This window comes from Barbus barbus, assembly GCF_936440315.1.
Source record: "Barbus barbus genome assembly, chromosome: 1".
Classification (NCBI taxonomy): Eukaryota; Metazoa; Chordata; class Actinopteri; order Cypriniformes; family Cyprinidae; genus Barbus; species Barbus barbus.
This window is the reverse complement of record NC_136729.1, coordinates 10,110,441-10,129,061: the sequence shown is the minus strand read 5'-3', so window position 1 is coordinate 10,129,061 and position 18,621 is coordinate 10,110,441. Positions and strand designations below refer to the sequence as shown.

Below are 18,621 nucleotides of genomic sequence, written 5' to 3'. Positions count from 1 at the left end.
GTTTCAAATATTCAGAAGAAAAACATTCACTTGTCCTTCAAAGAGAAAAGAGATGTATAATAAAGATGTGAAACACTGGAACCCACCCAAAAGGATCACGCTCGGATACAATCTTGATGTTTTAATGAAGAACTTGAATCTGAGGTGAACATAAATCTTCAGAAGCAGGTAAAGGTCTCCTGTTCATTCCTATGGGCTGAACGTATTGTTCCAATCATGGAAATGTTTCGGGAAGACTTTGGAAAGAGCCCAATAGAAATCCCTATTTTCATTCTCCTACTGTAGGCCAAAGATCAAAAAGAGGCGGATGAAAAAAGATTACAGAGGAAGATGAGAAAGAGAGCGGCTCACAGGCTGCACCAATTAGAGTTTTGGCATCTGCTTTCCTTTATCGACCCGAGCTTGTGTACTCTACCTCCTTCACCATACCGACGTGAGTTACTGTTCAGAGCTGATTCAGAAACCCACAAACGAGAAGCGAACAAACCTACGCCACTGAAAAACAGAAATAAATTTTTCTGAGGAAGTTCAGAGGGCTCAAAGACTGACAGAACAGGAGAGAAAAGACAAAAGAGACCATGTTTGCACTAGCTTAACTGAAACTGCTCTTATAATAGAAATGTAGTGTTATGTATAATGCTTAGAAAGTGTATTTAAACTTAAAGAGAGAAAGAGACAAACAGAGCAATTGAATCCCAATTTGCTTACTTGCATTAGTTGCTAAAAAAAACTTACATACACTAGCATTCAAAAGTTTCAGTGCATTTTTTAAAAAGAAATTAATACTTTGATTTAGCAAGAACTCACTGAATTGATCAAAAGCAACAGTAAAGACATTTATAATGCTACAAAAGTTACTATTTTTAATTTATAAAAAAAAAACATTTTCACAACATGCCATCACATGAATATATTACAGAGAGATAGGCCGATAAAGACGGATTTATTTATAACATTTTCAGTAATCTTTTAGTCATCTTAAAAAAAAAAAAAAAAGATTAGTATTCTAATTATATAGTATATCAGATAATGGAAAATGTTTAAATATCGGGAAAAATATCGGTAAAACCGATTATCGGACAATTGCTACCGTTTTTTACTGTATTTTTGATCATATAAATGCAATCTTGATAAGTGTAAGAAATCTTTTTAAAACACAGAAACACCTTACAGACCACAAACCTTTAAATTGTAGTGTAAATATTAATATTTACATTTTTTTTAAAAAATTCTAAAATTCTGCCAATGGAAACCATTGCATGCAAAGGACTGTAGGGAATATTTGGCAAAAATTTATGCAGAATATTTACCAGAAGAACAGCACCAAAGAGCTATCTAACATACAATTTTCAATGTATTATGATTTAAAATGGTTTAATTATTATCTATTTACCATGTTGTCTGTAGTCATATGTGCATGAGTGTGTCTAATACCAGAGGAAAATTGTAAAACTGTAGACTTGGGCAATTAAGGGAATTCACGTCAGAAACATACTGGTCATAATTATCATGATTTATTATAATCATAATTATCATGAAAGATGTGCATAGCTGTGCATCTGATGTCATATCTAATTACTTTTTTCATTCTTATGCTACCACAGGGAATGATGGGAAATGTAGTTTGGTTGCACAAGTCAGTCTCATAATAAACCAGCTAAATGAGTCATGTTTTCATGGCACGCTTTATCATTGCTCTTTATCAACTGTACACAGACACTAAATGGTCAACATTCACAACTACTTATTGTGATCAATAACAATCGGCTTCCGCTGTGATTCTTTAATTGACAAGCATCCTCTTTGGAAACTTACGCTAAAAGACTACATCTTCACAGCCAAGTTGATGTGCACTCATTCTAACATGACTTGAACACACCAACAGATAAAGCATCAATTAAATGCCTAATGTGCATCTTTCACTCTTCATTCTGTTGTATTAGCACTACCAGTAAAAGCTAGTGCAAAAAGCTTCCTGTCTTTAGCAGGAAATGAAAATGAGGAAGAAAAATCACCTAAATCACTCCAGAACTCTTAAGTAGAAACTTGAAGGAAGGCAGCACTATTCACACAGGTCTCCATTCAGTCTGCCAGAAGAAGTGGCTGCTGGGAGGGGAGAGATTAGAATCAGCTGCAGTCTGAGAGGAGGGTGGGCGACACTACAATCCACTGAGCCGTGCACCTTATATTGCTTGTAAGGAGGCTAGGGCAAAGGTTATAGTAGTCAAAAGGAGGTAAGTGAATAAATGCCCATGTGAGTGAGAAAGAGAGCCAGGGTGATAAAGGCTATTGTCTTAACCTTTCTATATTGGGTGTTGCCAGGGTCAGAGAGAATAGGCACTTACAATGGACAGGATGTCATATAAACGGGCAGTTGTTTTTTTTCCCCCTCTGAGTCTCGTGGATATGAACAAGAGTAGCAGGAACAACACAAGTGAAACAAGCATAAATACTTCAAAAATGAAAAACAACAACACTTTTCACACAGTGAGCAATCTCTCTCTTTCTTTCTCTATATTAGGAAGATTAGAGGTCATACAGAGACGATACTGTATCATATAGGGGAAGGGAAAGGGAAGTGGTGTGTGGCCAAGTATGGTGACCCATACTCGGAATTTGTGCTCTGTACACACAGTAGTGAACATACACCCGGAGCAGGGTCTCACCTCAGTCGTGGTACTGAGGGTGGAAAGAGTGTATATATGCATCTATATATACATATATATTCACAAAAATAAAAATATTAATAATAATAATAATAAAATTTTTAATCAATATATTATTTATTAGATTTTTTATTATATGAAAAATAAATAAATATACATACATCCATATACACACACACACACATATATATATATATATATATATATATATATCTATTTGTGTGTGTGTGTGTGTGTGTGTGTGTATACAGGTACATCTAAAAAAAAAAATAGATTGTGAAAAACTGCATTTTTTTGTTACTTATTTCAAAAAGTGAAACTTTCATATACAGTGCCCTCCAAAAGTATTGGAACAGTAAGGCCAATTCCTTTATTTTTGCTGTAGACTGAAAACATTTGGGTTTAACATCAAAATATGAATATGAGATGAGAGATTAACATTTCATATTTTATTTACAGGTATTTTCATCTGGATCTGATACACAACTTAGAAGATAGCACCTTTTGTTTGAACCCACCCATTTTTCATGTTACCAAAAGTATTGGAACAGATAGAATTAACATAGATTAAAGTGAAAAAGACTTAATATTCAGTTCCAAATCCTTTGCTTTCAATAACTGCATCAAGCCTGTGACCCATTGACATCACCAAACTTTTGCATTCTTCTTTTGTGATGCTTTTCCAGGCTTTCACCGCAGCCTCTTTCAGTTTTGGGGATTACTCCCTTCAGTCTCTTCTTTAGCAGGTAAAATGCATACTCTACAGGGTTTAAGTGTGGAGATTGACTTGGCCAGTCTAAAACCTTCCACTTCTTGCTCCTGATGAACTCCTTTGTTGTTTTGGCACTATGTTTTGGGTCATTATCTTGCTGCATGATGAAGGATCTCCCAATCAGTTTGGTTGCATCTTTCTGTAAATTGTCAGACAAAATATTTCTGTAGACTTCTGAGTTAATTTAGCTGCTGCCATCATGTGTTACATCATTAATGAAGATTAATGAGCCTGTCCCAGAAGAAGCGATGAAAGCCCAAGCCATTACATTACTTGTGTAATGTGTACTATAATGTACACCTGTGTACACTGTGTTTCAGATGAGCTTGTATGTTTGGGATCATGAGCAGATCCTTTCTTTCTCCAAACTTTAGCCTTTCCATCACTTTGGTCCATAAAATCAGTCCATAAAACCTCCTATTCTTCTTGCTAATGAGTGGTTTGCATCTTCTGGTGTAGCCTCTGTACTTTTGTTCATGAAGTCCTCTGCGAACAGTAGATTGTGATACCTTCACTCCTGCACTCTAGAGGTTGTTGCTGATGTCACTAACAGTTGTTTTAGGGACTTTCTTTACAGCTGTCACAATGTTTCTGTCATGAACTGCAGATGTTTTCCTTGATCTATCCGTTTGAGGTGTGTTACTTAGTACACCAGTGGTTTCTTTCTTCCTCAGGAGATTCCAAATGGCTGTACTTGCTATTGCCAGTGTTTGTGCAATGGTTTGATTTTTCATCTTCTCTCAGATTCACAATTGCTTGTTTTTCACCCATAGACACCTCTCAGGTTTTCATGTTGGTTACACGTCTAACTAACTATAAATGCAGTCTGCACGGATCTGAAACTGAGCGCAGACATTCAGTGCTATTTATTGTTTGAATAATCAATTAATAGGACACACCAGGGCAACAAAACACACCTGTCAGTCACATGTTCCAATACTTTTGGTAACATGAAAAATGGGTGGGTTCAAACAAAAGGTGCTATCTTCTAAGTTGTGTATCAGATCCAGATGAAAATACCTGTAAATAAAAGCTGAAATGTTAAATCTCTCATCTCATATTCATATTTTGATGTCAAACCCAAATGTTTACAGTCTACAGCAACAATAAAGGAATTGGCCTTACTGTACCAATACTTTTGGAGGGCACTGTATATTTTAGATTCATTACATGTAAAGTAAGACATTTCATAAGTTTTTGTGTTGATTAGAGCTTACAGTGGAAGGAATACTTTGAGGATCTCCTCAATCCCGCCGTCACGTCTTCCATTGAGGAAGCAGAGGCTGAGGGCTCAGAGGTGGACTCGTCCATCACCCAAGCTGAAGTCACCGAGGTAGTCAAGAAACTCCTCGGTGGCAGGGCACCGGGGGTGGATGAGATCCGCCCTGAGTACCTCAAGTCTCTGGATGTTGTGGGGCTGTCTTGGCTGACACGCCTCTGCAGCATCGCGTGGCGGTCGGGGACAGTGCCTCTGGGTTGGCAGACCGGGGTGGTGGTCCCTCTTTTTAAGAAGGGGGACCGGAGGGTGTGTTCCAACTACAGGGGGATCACACTTCTCAGCCTCCCTGGGAAAGTCTATGCCAGGGTACTGGAGAGGAGAATACGGCCGATAGTAGAACCTCGGATTCAGGAGGAACAGTGTGGTTTTCGTCCGGGCCGTGGAACACTGGACCAGCTCTATACCCTCTACAGGGTGCTGGAGGGTTCATGGGAGTTTGCCCAACCAGTCCACATGTGTTTTGTGGATTTGGAGAAGGCATTCGACTGTGTCCCTCGCGGCGGCCTGTGGAGGGTGCTCCGGGAGTATGGGGTCCGGGGTCCTTTACTAAGGGCTGTCCGGTCCCTGTATGACCGAAGCAGGAGCTTGGTTCGCATTGCCGGCAGTAAGTCAGACTTGTTCCCGGTGCATGTTGGACTCCGGCAGGGCTGCCCTTTGTCGCCGGTTCTGTTCATAAGTTTTATGGACAGAATTTCTAGGCGCAGCCAGGGGCCGGAGGGTGTCAGGTTTGGTGACCACACGATTTCGTCTCTGCTTTTTGCAGATGACGTTGTCGTGTTGGCTTCATCAAGCCAGGACCTTCAGCAGGCATTGGGACGGTTTGCAGCCGAGTGTGAAGCGGCTGGGATGAGAATCAGCACCTCCAAATCCGAGGCCATGGTCCTCAGTCGGAAAAGGGTGGTTTGCCCACTTCAGGTTGGTGGAGAGTTCCTGCCTCAAGTGGAGGAGTTTAAGTATCTTGGGGTTTTGTTCACGAGTGAGGGAAGGATGGAACGGGAGATTGACAGACGGATCGGTGCATCTTCTGCAGTAATGCGGTCGATGTACCGGTCTGTCGTGGTGAAGAAAGAGCTGAGCCGCAAGGCGAAGCTCTCGATTTACCGGTCAATCTACGTTCCTACTCTCACCTATGGTCATAAGCTTTGGGTCATGACCGAAAGGACAAGATCCCGGATACAGGCGGCTGAAATGAGCTTTCTCCGCAGGGTGGCTGGGCGATCCCTTAGAGATAGGGTGAGAAGCTCGGTCACTCGGGAGGAGCTCAGAGTAGAGCCGCTGCTCCTTCACATTGAGAGGGGTCAGCTGAGGTGGCTCGGGCATCTGTTCCGGATGCCTCCTGGACGCCTTCCCAGGAAGGTGTTCCGGGCGCGTCCCACTGGGAGGAGACCCCGGGGAAGACCTAGGACACGCTGGAGAGACTATGTCTCCCGGCTGGCCTGGGAACGCCTCGGTGTCCCCCCGGAAGAGCTGGAGGAAGTGTCTAGGGAGAGAGAAGTCTGGGCATCCCTGCTTAGACTGCTGCCCCCGCGACCCGGCCCCGGATAAGCGGAAGAAGATGGATGGATGGATGGATAGAGCTTACAGCTCATGAAAGTCAAAATCCAGTATCTCAAAATATTAGAATATTTCCTAAGATGAATCAAAAAAAGGATTTGCAAAGCAGAAAAGTTCAAGTTCTTTAAAGTATGTTAATTTATGCACTCAATACTTTGTCGGGGCTCCTTTAGCACAAATTCCAGCATCAGTGAGGAATGGCGTGGAAGCGATCAGCCTGTGGCTCTGCTGAGGCACTATTGAGCCTTCAGCTCGTCTGTATTGCTGGATCGACTGTTTCTCATCTTTCTCTTAAAAATATACCATAGATTCCATATGGGGTTCAGGTCAGGCATGTTGGTTGGCCAATCAAGCACAGTAATATCATGGTCAGCAAACCACTTGGACGTGTTTTTGGCACTGTGGGCAGGTGCTAAAGTCCTGCTGGAAAATGAAATCAGCATCTCCATAAAGCTTGTCAGCAGATAGAAGCATAAAGTGCTCCAAAATCTCCTGGTAGACGGCTGCACTGACTCTGGACTTGAGAAAACACAATGGACCAACACCAGCAGACGTCACAGCTTCCCAAATCATCACTGACTTCAGAAACTTCACACTGGACTTCATGCAGCTTGGGTTCTGTGCCTCTCCAGTCTTCCAGTCTCCAGACATTGATTTCAAAATGAAATGCAAAATTTAAATTTATCTGAAAAGAGGACTTTGGACCACTGAGCAACAGTCTAGTTCTTTTTCTCCTTAGCCCAGGTAAGATGCTTCTGACGTTGTTTCTGTTTCAGAAATGGCTTGGTAGCCTTTTTCCTGAAAACATCTGAGCGTGGTGACTCTTGATGCACTGACTCTTTGAAGTGTTTGAATCAGCTTTGCTTGACAGTATTCTCAAGCTTGCGGTCATCCCTGTTGCTTGTGCACCTTTTCCTACCCAATATCTTCCTTTAAGTCAACTTTGCATTTAATATGCTTTGATACAGCACTCTGTAAACAGCCACACCTTTCAGTAATGACCCTCTGTGATTTACCCTCTTTGTGGAGGGCGTCAATGTTCGTCTTCTGGATCATTGCCAAGTCAGCAGTCTTCTCCATTATTGTGGTTTCAAAGAACAAGAGGTACCCGGAATTTATACTGTAGAGATGGTCGTTTAATGAAACTCAAATATAAATATTCTAATATATTGAGATACTGATTTTGATCTTTCATGAGCTGTGAGCGCTAATCATCAAAATTAAAACAAAAAACTTTTGAAATGTCTTTATGAATGTAAAATATATATGAAAGTTTAACTTTTTGAAAAAAAAAGAGTTTTTCACGATACTCTAATTTAATTTTTTGAGATGTACCTGTATATATATATATATATATATATATATATATATATATATATATATATATATATATATATATATATATATATATATATATATATATATATATATATATATGCGCATCATTTTATATTCTATATATAAAATTATATTTTTATTCCTTTTATTATCTGTGTCTTGTCTTGCCACTGTCATTCAGTTTGTACTGTGGAAGCTTCGGTCATCAAAACAATTTTTCTCGTATATGTAAACATACCTGCAATAAGGCTGTTTCTGATTCTGATATATACATAAAATGTTAAATATAATACATAATCATTCATTAATTTCAGTGTGTTTTTGTTTATTACAGTCTAGTTTTAGTCTACACAGGAGAATATAACATCATGAGAGAATGCATGTAAATTTGACTTTTAATTTTGAATAAAATATATCAGTATGATATATCAGCTTAAAGGTTATGACATCCATCTATCTAAATCCATGAACTAAACTCAGGACCTTTGCAACTAAAATAAACGCCACTGAAATCTAATAAATATAATGAAAGTTTCAGTCATGTGAGGTCACGATAGTGCGTAGCGTCTCGTGTTTGCATTGTGCATGTAAATCCCTGGTGTGTATGGTGAACAACGGCCTGGCCAACAGCAGATTCACTATGTTGCTCGTTTCACGGGTAATTAGATTCATACAACTGTCCTAGTTCTCATTGTAGCTAATTCTCTCTCTCTCTGGCTGCTTGGACCCAAGACTGATGGATTGAGGGGGGCCGCGGTGTGGTATGTAACTCGTGGCCCGGTGCGGGGAAGGTTAGCGCTTAACATATGTGCATACACGTAAACAAACACCGGCTCCGTCTGACGTCCTGTCAGCACAGACCCCCGTCTTTCTAATCACAGATCATCGATGTCTGCCATATGTTTCCCTTCACCTTTTCAGAATAATGCTATGCAGTTTTTTGCTATGTCTATGAAGTTTAAACTGGAAGAAAGAGACAGGAGACGTAGAAACACGTTTTTAAGCAAATTAGCAGAGCGCGGCTACACGATGACCTCTGACACGAAAGGAGAAAAGAGTCATTCAAAGCCGAGAGGGGGCCGTCACCCGCCCGCCGCTGTGGGTCTGTCTGTCTGACGGTCATGGCCGAGGGTCTGTGGAACATACCCAGACATGGGCTGCTAATTAATGTTGACAAGCTGCCACTCCCCCCGGTCAAGGGTCACCTTGCAATCACTGACAAGTGCAGGTAGTGTCTGCCCCTGTAAAGACGACACAAAGCTTCCCAGACGACCTCCTCCGACCCTCCCTCTCCTGTTGGGCCGCTCCTCCCCCCTTCTCCAGCACTCGCAGTGATTTCTACCCCCATAACCGCCCCCCATCTCCTCCTTCAACAGAGGGAAAAGTGTTTTTGTTCTTTCACTCTGCGTCTTAAACACACAAAGCAGACTCCATCGCATTCATGCACTCAATGAAAGGAGGAAGTACAAAAAAAGGGGGATATAAAGAAACACTATAATGCAAAGGAATAAGCAATGTATAATAAGGAATAATGTACAATGTAGGAATAAGCAATTTTGTAAATACTCGGGTTATCTTTGTGTAATATTAACATTTGTTTGATGATCTGAATCATTCTAGTGTGACAAATATGCAAAAAAAAAGAAAAAACAGGAAAAACTAAAACTTTTTCACACCACTGTATGTATGTATATATATAGTTGCTAATTATGACTGTCGAATGATTAACGGCACCCTTTTATTCAATACATGAATAAATGAATGAAGTAAAAAATAATGTCTTTAGTCATTACAATTAGCTTTCTATGAAACTATAGTCTAAACAGTTTGTGTGTCTGTGTTGCAGGTGACGGGAGGATCTCAAACAGTAGCTGCTGTCACGACCCTTCGCCTGACGGAGAGAATGTGACGGAGGAGTAACCGTGGAGAGCAGGGGGTCGGATGATGAGCCAATGATGGAAGAATGGAGTGTGTGAGTGTATACGTGAGAAGGGCTGCGGGAGGTTTTTGAGGGGGAGCTCTGCGTCCCGTCACACTCCGTGTGATGACAAATGCGCCATTTAAAAGTCACTCAGTCAACCGAGCGACTCAGCCTGGGAAAGCCATTCACACTCACACACTCACACACACTCACAGATGTTGGTTTTTGTGGTTTATGGGGACTCTCCATAGGCGTAATGGTTTTTATACTGAACAAACTGTGTGTGCTATTGCCCTACACCAACCCTACACCTAAACTTAGCTCTCACAGGAGACTTTGTGCATTTTTAGATTTTCAATAAAACACCATTTAGTATGTTTTTTAAGCCTTTTGAATTATGGGGACATAGGCAGTGTCCTCATAAACCACCTTCATATTGTAATACCTCTGTCATACCCATGTCATTATACAAATTTGTGTCCTCATAAACCACATAAACATGCACACACACACACACACACACACACACACACAGATATATAAACCCTCCCCCCTTAGCCTGTAGGCTCCATAAAGTCTGTATGAAGTCCCGACTGCCTAAATCCCCCAGTATCAGTAACCTGACTATATTATGAGCCCCACTTTAAGCCCACGGCTCAGTCGGGGAACCGTAGAGCGCTGGGACTGCAAGTCCAACACCTGGTGCCACCTTTTCAAAGTTCCTTAAACTAAAATGACCAAATCACTAGGGACACATAACCCTCACACCTTCCCATTTAAACATTTCTCTCAGTTGGAGTCCAAAATCTGAACACAAAGACAGTCAACCTGCTCTAGTCACTGTTTGTGTATAGCAGAATATGAAGCTACAAAATATATTATTAAACCTTGATGTGTAACTCATCCTGGGACATTCATGCTATGGACATGGATTACGACTAAAATCACGTGGCTTGATCATGATTTTTATCTGACGGATGACAAAACAGGTTAAAAAGAAGGGATGGGAGTAATATAGGAGCCAGTATGTTTTACGATGTTTAAGATGTTTTAATTGTGATTTTTCTGATAAATATAAGAATTTAAAATGTGATAAAAAGCTACTGGTTTGCTGTGCTATAAAACAAATCGTGATTATATCTCAGTATGACTATAAAATGATCATTACTACTAAATAAAACAATAAACAAAAGAAATATCACTATTGTAATTTTTCACTTTAAAAAAAGGTTTTATTTTACAGTACAACTGTAAAAATAGAATAATATTTATGTCTTAATTTTTTAATTTTCAAATGTTAAACACCAAGAACATCATAGCATCATGGTGGTGAGTTTTGCAAATGTAGTTTAAGATTAAGAATCAAGAATCACTTTTTCTTAGTGTGAAGAATATTTAAATACTCTGAAAAAACTTTTTTTCCACTATAAAGAACTTTTTGTGCACTGGAAGAGTTCCTTGGATGTTCATGGAACCATCAATGTCAATTACTAACCTTTATTTCTAAGAGTGTATGATGATTCTGGTAGAAACTTAGCTAAAAATTGGTAAATTGTTGTAAGGGTCCTTAAGGTCCTGCTCAACCGTCAGTTTGTGAAATTACGATGAAGCTACAATATGCATGGAATGTCAGTGCTCTTAAAATAACGGGATTGGATGTCTCGAATGCAATATTTTCCAGCAGTTATCATACATACGCAATAATCTGGAAGTGCAAGAGAGAAGCGATCATTTCTCTCTGGTTCTGTGAGGTCTTTTTCCACACACTATCAATCACTCTATGCTCAGATAAGGGCTGAGGGAGACAGATAATATGATCGGCTCAGGATCACTCTCACAGCATTTAAGAACAGTGGAAGAGGATAAGTGTCGTTGTGCGCGCGTACGAGAGAGCGCCGGAGCAAGTGCCTGTGGACGGAGGGGGATTTTCACATTATCGTACAGAACTAGACGTGGGCTGAGGGCGCCAGGCCAACACAAACGAGAGAAGAGCCTGGTGCCTGCACCACCAGCCCGTTTCAGCTACAGAGAAATATTTACCCAACACAGCCAAGCTGAATACACTCGAGCAAAATCATTCAAGATCTGGATGATTGCTATCTAGCTATTTTGCAACTTGGTATTGTTGTACTTCTACTAATGTTGGCTTCATGAGATCAATAAAGTTTCAGTATTTTTAACAATTTTGTAAGTCATATTAACTGTCTATAAAAGTATTAATAATTCATTAAACTAAATAACCAAAATAGAAAATCTTTAAAATAAAAAAAGAAAACTTTCTAAAATACATGAAAACAGTAAAAATATTTATTTGGATATAACTTGCAATGTCAATAAAAAAATATTTTTTATATATATATATATATATATATATATATATATATATCTATATATATATAATTTTATAATTGTATTCACAAAAATAAAACAAGTAGGATAATAAAATATGTAAAGTAGCCAGGTAAAGATTTTTTTTTATAACTCATTATTGTAAGTCATATTAATTGTCTATAAATTATAAATAAGTAAAAAACAAAAAAACAAACAAACAAACTTTAAAATAAAAAAGAAAACTTACTAAAAAATATGAGTACACATTAAAAACTATCTGACATATCCTAAAGGTCAATGTTTTATATAAAAGTCTGTATAAGTGTGTATATAAATACATTTATCTTTACATATGATTATATATTTTATTCACAAAAAAAAAAAAAGAGCTAGCCAATTACCTTATTATTAATTATTATATTAATAATTATTAATATAAATAATTATTAATTATGACTTTGAATTCACCAAGGAAAGATTTTAAAGGAATAAGGAATGACAATGAAGACCTTTTTTTGTTTTGTTTACTGTATTTCTTTTTAAACTGCAAAATCAGTCATAGCTTGGCATCTTTCAGGCAAATATGTATTGTGCCCACGAAAACATGCCTGAAATATTCTTCTGAAGTTTAAAGGGATTGAATCTCATAAGAGTATGTCTTAACCCCTGGGGAGTGGTGCTGGTCTTACGCCCAGATTGACTAGCAGAAGGACTCACCCCATCTGAACTGCATCACATGACCAGATGGGTCAGGCCTTCAGGGAGATTACTGCTAGCATGCAGCTTTAAAAAGCCAGACAAACACCCCCACCCTTCTTTTTAATACCCTAACCTGAGTACCACGACCCCTCACACGGCTTTCACTCATCTGAAGGCATTCATCAATCCTTCAAACTCTAAAAACATCCAAGAACACCAGCGGTTTGTTGAATGTTTGTTTTGAAATGGCTTATAATTCAATTCTACCTGAAAATGGAAACTTTGACTTTCTTAGGTTTAAATTGACATACTCAAGTGACCAGTAACTAAACATAAGGATCTTAGTCGATCAAAGCCGATGCATGTCAACTGTTGAGTCTTTTTATCTCAGTTTGTATTTTCTTGTCCTTTAAATTCAAAGGGTTTTATCGTGTTGTGTGAGTTTGTTTGTGGAAGTGGCTCTCTGAGGTCAGGCCAGGGTCTGATCTCGTGGAACAGACAAAAGCACCAGGATGTTCCTGAACAAAAGGCCACTTCCTGAAAGATGTCTGGGTTTCTCTGCCGCTATGCAAACAGTAGCTTGCAAAAAAAAAAAAAAAAAGCATTTATAGCATTTGAACCTATATCATTACGTCTGTATTTGGTTCTTAGTTCGCTATAATAACTTTCCATAGTTCCAGGTATAAGATATCCACTATGGTTCAAAAGTTTGAGGGCAATAAGACATTATTTATTATTTTATTATTTTATTGATTGATTGAAATAAATAAAGTAATAATGGAGTAATGGCTGTTAAAAACTCAGCTTTGCTATAAAAGCAATAAATTACATTTTAAATATAAATTTACATTTAAAATAGAAATTATTTTAAATTGTAATAATATTTGACAGTACTCCTGTTTTTACTATATTTTGTTCAAACAAATACAGCCTTGATGTATTCTTTCAAAAACATTTGATAAATCTTACTTTTAACAGTAGTGTACATCAACTTTTTCTGAAAGATGCATTTTCAAAAGTTTTTTTTCCTCTTGTTGCAGTTTTTAAGACTTTTAAAGGTTAAGGCTGCTAACTTCGACTTCTCAACACGTCACCCTGGACTGAAGACAGGTGCGTTTAACACTGGTACATGTCAAACAGATCATTTCAAGTAGCTGATTGCAGATAGAAGAATTAGACCGGGTAGCTGGCCTAGTGTTGTGATGCATGTTCTGGCCTAGACAGACAGGCCTATAGTTCTGTTAGAGAATTTCACGCTCTTTTTCGATGATAAACTCATATCAGTCAACCGCACTCAAACCCACATGCACATATATTTCCACAGTTCATCATCATCATCATCAGATTACCATGATTTAACTAATCCATGTGACTCGTGACTTGTGAAATAAAATGGAATATGAATATAATAAAATGATCTAAAAGTGATTTATTTTATATTGTATTTTCAGTAAAAATAGCTAAAACTGAAATAAAATTAAATCTATATAGAATTCTATATAAAAAAAATACAAAAATTACATAAAATGAGTAATTCTTAAAATGAGAGCTGACAATATAAATATTTAAGCTAATTCAATAAATATAAATAATACTAAAGCAACACTGATTTGCTAATAAAACATGGTCATGAAAATAACTGTGTGAAGATCCCAGGAATAATAGGTTTGGAATGAAATGAAAGGCACGTTTATTGCATTTTTTTGTTATTCTAAGTTGAACTATTCATTAAATATTAATGCTAAATTACTAAGTAAGTGATATTACTTATCACATAAACAATGTATTTCTATAACATAAGCTGCACATCTGATTATTCACTATGATCAACAGACCTGGTCCATGCAAAACTACAATATCAAATTATTTAAACTTAATGCTAAATTACTAAATAAGTGATATTACTTTTATAAAAATAAACTGTTTATTTGTATTAAATAAACGAGGAAAAGATATTGAAAACAATTAGCTGCACATCTGATTTTTGCGAAGAGACTCGGTTCATGCTGAACTACAATATATAAAATCCTCTTTTTTTTTTTATATCTCAGTGACAATTTCAAGAAAAAAAAAGATCCCGGTGTGAAGATGTATTTGATTCCCAGAGTGTGTCTGCGCATGATGTGTTCCCATCAATACAGCCGCCGCCATGTCTATCTGCATCAGCGCTTTCTGATTTCTTTATGCATTTCTCCTCTTTTTCTGACACCCGCCCTCTCGCTGTCTCCCTTTCCGGCACTTCCTCTGTCACCGTTTGTCTCTGTGTCTCAAAGTATGCCATTACTGTCTCCATCTGTCCATCAAGATAGTTTTATGGATATCTTTCTTTTCTTTCAGACCGCTTTCTCTCCGTTTTCACTCTTGGGAATGAGTCAGCAGCGCTCGAGGCGAACGGCCGGTCTGCCGTCACAATATTCAGCGAACGTCTGACTTATGTTACGCATTCGATGGTGTGACAATATGGTAATACAAATTAGCCGGCTTCTCAAATTTCTTGGCCAGATGAGGCACATGCCACACTAGGGCCACCCAAATGCTTTCATAGCAAGACCTAACGCTGCTGGTCAAACTGACCATCTCACGGCCACCTGTGTGTGTGTGTGTTGCGTTATCAGTATCCACCCGCCCCGGGCCCCTCTTCCCCATTTCCCACAAGACCCCACGCTGTCACAACAGACATTTAGCAGCTTTCACGCTAAAGGGCCACGGGGGGCTTCCTTCCTCCCTTCTCCATTTCCTCCCTATGTTTTCCCCTTCCCTACTGTCTGTTTCACTACATTTTGCGGGATGCCCTCTACAATGCCCTCTTTAACTTAATTTCACGGCTAATTATAGACAAAAACAAGACAGCACAAGAGGTGACTCTCACAATGTGCTCTTAAGAGCAAAAAAACACACAGGAAAACGGAGTCTAAGGGGCAAGACGTAAAAATAGAAAATGCCAGGAAGCATTAAAGATGTTGTGCAGGATAATTTGTTTTGTTAACAACCGTTTATTCAGTTTCATTCTGTGGAACAGTAGTACAAAACAAAAAGCAGCTGTACAAATTTAGAACCCACCCCAACCCATCTCACACCCTGGTAGACTTAAATTTAAAAAAATAAAAAATAAAATAAAATAAATAATAAAAATATATGAATGAATATTAATAAATAAACAATTAACAATAAAATTATTTTTACAAAGATTTTAGAAAAGAAGACAACATTAAAAGATGAATGCCATGAATTAACAATTTTGTTGTGCAGGATAATTATAGTTCAGGGCCATTTTATCTTTTTTACATGGATGCTAGGAAAACAGGAAGCAGGGCAGAGGTGCAGCTAAATGGGCTGCCCAATAGAGCGCGAGGCAAGCGATTCCCACAGCAGCGCTAGAAAAACACGGTTCCAAGAGGATCAGAGCATCCGAGGAAACTCAAACACACGGGGATGGAGTATGGGAATGACGCAGAGGTGCTTTCTCAGGCCGCTTGTTTACTAATGCGCCGTGGGACAGAAATGACATCACAAAAGCTTTTGAAGTGCATATGAATTCAAAATGTCATAATTAAAGTATTTTAACTATTAACTTTCTTAGTATGTTAGCAAATTTTCTAAATAAATTCCATACGATTACTTTTATTCAGCAAGGATGCACTGAATTTTAAAAAAAAAGTGACAGTAAAGACATTTATAATGCTACAAAAGATTTATATTTCAACTAAATGTTCTTTTGAAAAAAAAAAAAAAAAAAAAAAAAAAATTATGGTTTCCACAAAAACATTAAGCCGCACAGCTGTTTTCAAAATTGATATTAACAAGAAATGTTTCTTGAGCATTAAATGAGGATATTAGAATGATTTCTGAAGGATCATGTGACACTGAAGACCGGAGTAATGATGCTGAAAATTCAACTTTGCCATCGCAGAAATAAATTTCATTTAAAAAAAAGTATTAAAATAAATTGTAATACTATTTCACAAATTACTGTTTTATAAAATGAAGCCTTGGTGAGGATAAGAGACTTCTTTTCGACAACTTTTCCCATATATATACGCCACCTGAGAAATCTTTTTTGCTGATGTAAAAAAAAAAATTGTATTGAAAGGAAAGATAATAACAATAGTGAATAATAATATCAGACCATAATAACTGAATTAAATACCAATGGAAAGCATCAAGCTCTATCCTCCGTTATTGCCCATTGAAAAATAGTCAGGTTACAGAAGTTAAAGGTGTAATGAATGCCGTCATGTTGTCTTTAAAGCAAAACTAGCATCTAGACGTATGCCGATCTAGTCTAAAGTCACTGTAAACTCAAACCTGGAAAAAGACTAAATCACTGAAGCAAATTCTCTTAGTCTGTTAATTGGTCAAATATATGTTTGACATAGTCAAAACACAAATCTTCAAAAACAGAATGACGATGATGAAGATAAATACAGAAAACAAAGCAAAGAGAAAACACTCTAACCATCGAATGACTCTCAACAATATGCAATTTTGATTCAAGTAAATGATCTTAAAATGTAAAAACAGAAGAAATGCATGAGGAACTTACCATGGTGCACCATATATTCGAAAGCCCTTGACGGTGGCGTCAGAGTCCTGCAGGTAAACACAGTTTGACAGGAGAGACTGAACATTGTCAAAGTCCTCGGGTTTCAACTTGGACACGGAGGGAAAGCGATAGTAATCCTGCTTGACCAGCTCAGTCATGAAATCCTTATCGAAGGTCAGCTCATGATTCCCCGCGATCACCACTTTAAATTCATATGGCAGGCTGCCTGCAACACCACAGAAAAACATTCACAGAGTTAAAACAGAACATTAACCCTAGATGTTCTTATTCAACAAATAATGGCAACTAAAGTACTGGTTTGGAAGAACTGTGACAATATATAAATTGACATTTTTACAATAGTAGTGCAACCTAGCCATGTGCCTACAGAGAAATCTCATTGGTCCAAAATCCTATACCCCATAACTGCGTGCTAAACATCACATATCTTCTGGTTGGATATTGTTGCAACTAATTTGCATTCACCACTGACAGACATATTTCTTGTCAATGGAACTCACGTCCTGTCACATCTGAATTTATTACAAAATGTGAGGTTATTGCGATCCTGAGGAAAAGTCAGATAATGAAAAACAGGACTCTGCAAGTAGAAACAGGCCATTACAGCAAAACATACACCAAAGCATCTTTCTTTGCCTCTCTATTCAGGCTACTGTCTGTTCTCAAACAACCATATGGCTGGATAACGACTACAAGAACCTAAATCTAAAACATATCAGAAAGACTTTTAGTCAAGCATAAAGGTACTGTCTGTGTCTTTCAAGCCACTATGGCCTTTCTTTTTCCTTCAACAGAAAGTGTAATAAAAGTCAACGGCCATTAAACGACCACCAAATGTTTATTAAAGTCATGGCTGCCTCGTTTTCCCATTTCTCTTCCTCACTTCAGCCTCCATCGTCACAGCAAAGCTATTCTGTGCTGGTACATCAGGATAATGCAACAGGGGAAGTTGTTCTTCACAGAACTCAAACAAAAAGTGACCCTCTCTCTATATCTCTGCCAATCCTCAGACAGGAAAACACACAGACCGTCTCTCAGTGGATTGCATAACACATATGGAACGCTTCAAATGCGTAGTGAGTTTGAGAACAAACCAAATCACAATATTTCACCTATCAAAACAGATGAAACGAGGTGCTTTTCAAAGCAAAATGGGACTGAAAATGCAAAAGCAAAGACATAATATAAGTCAAAATCCGCTGTGATCAGAAGCTCTATAAAATATGTCTGAAGGTGCTCTTCACAGCCCGTTATTTGTTCTCTTTTATGAAAGAGAATGACAGTGTGAAATCGCCAGTTTAATAACGGCTTTTCACGACTTGAATTGGAAGCGTGTCTTTTTCGGAAAACAATAAAAACCAATTAAATCTTGAACTGTAAAAGGCATCAGAAAGGAGCAAATCGCTTGACCGAATGTATAAAGAAAATAAAAAGATAACCTGATTTAAAAGTAAACACTTTCCCAGCAGTTTCATTTACTTTCTTGCTCCTTCCTTG

General features: G+C 38.1%; 1 protein-coding gene across 2 annotated transcripts in view; it reads right to left on the bottom strand.

The window, feature by feature from the left end:
* LOC306869007 (metallophosphoesterase MPPED2-like) overlaps positions 1 to 18,621 on the bottom strand; it is a 63,364-nt gene that overhangs the window by 16,140 nt on the left and 28,603 nt on the right. For both annotated transcript variants that reach the window (XM_079415534.1, XM_079415535.1), the window contains one exon: positions 17,104 to 17,329. In XM_079415534.1, the coding sequence (XP_079271660.1) occupies positions 17,104 to 17,329 (226 nt within the window). The remainder of the gene's footprint in view (positions 1 to 17,103; positions 17,330 to 18,621) is intronic.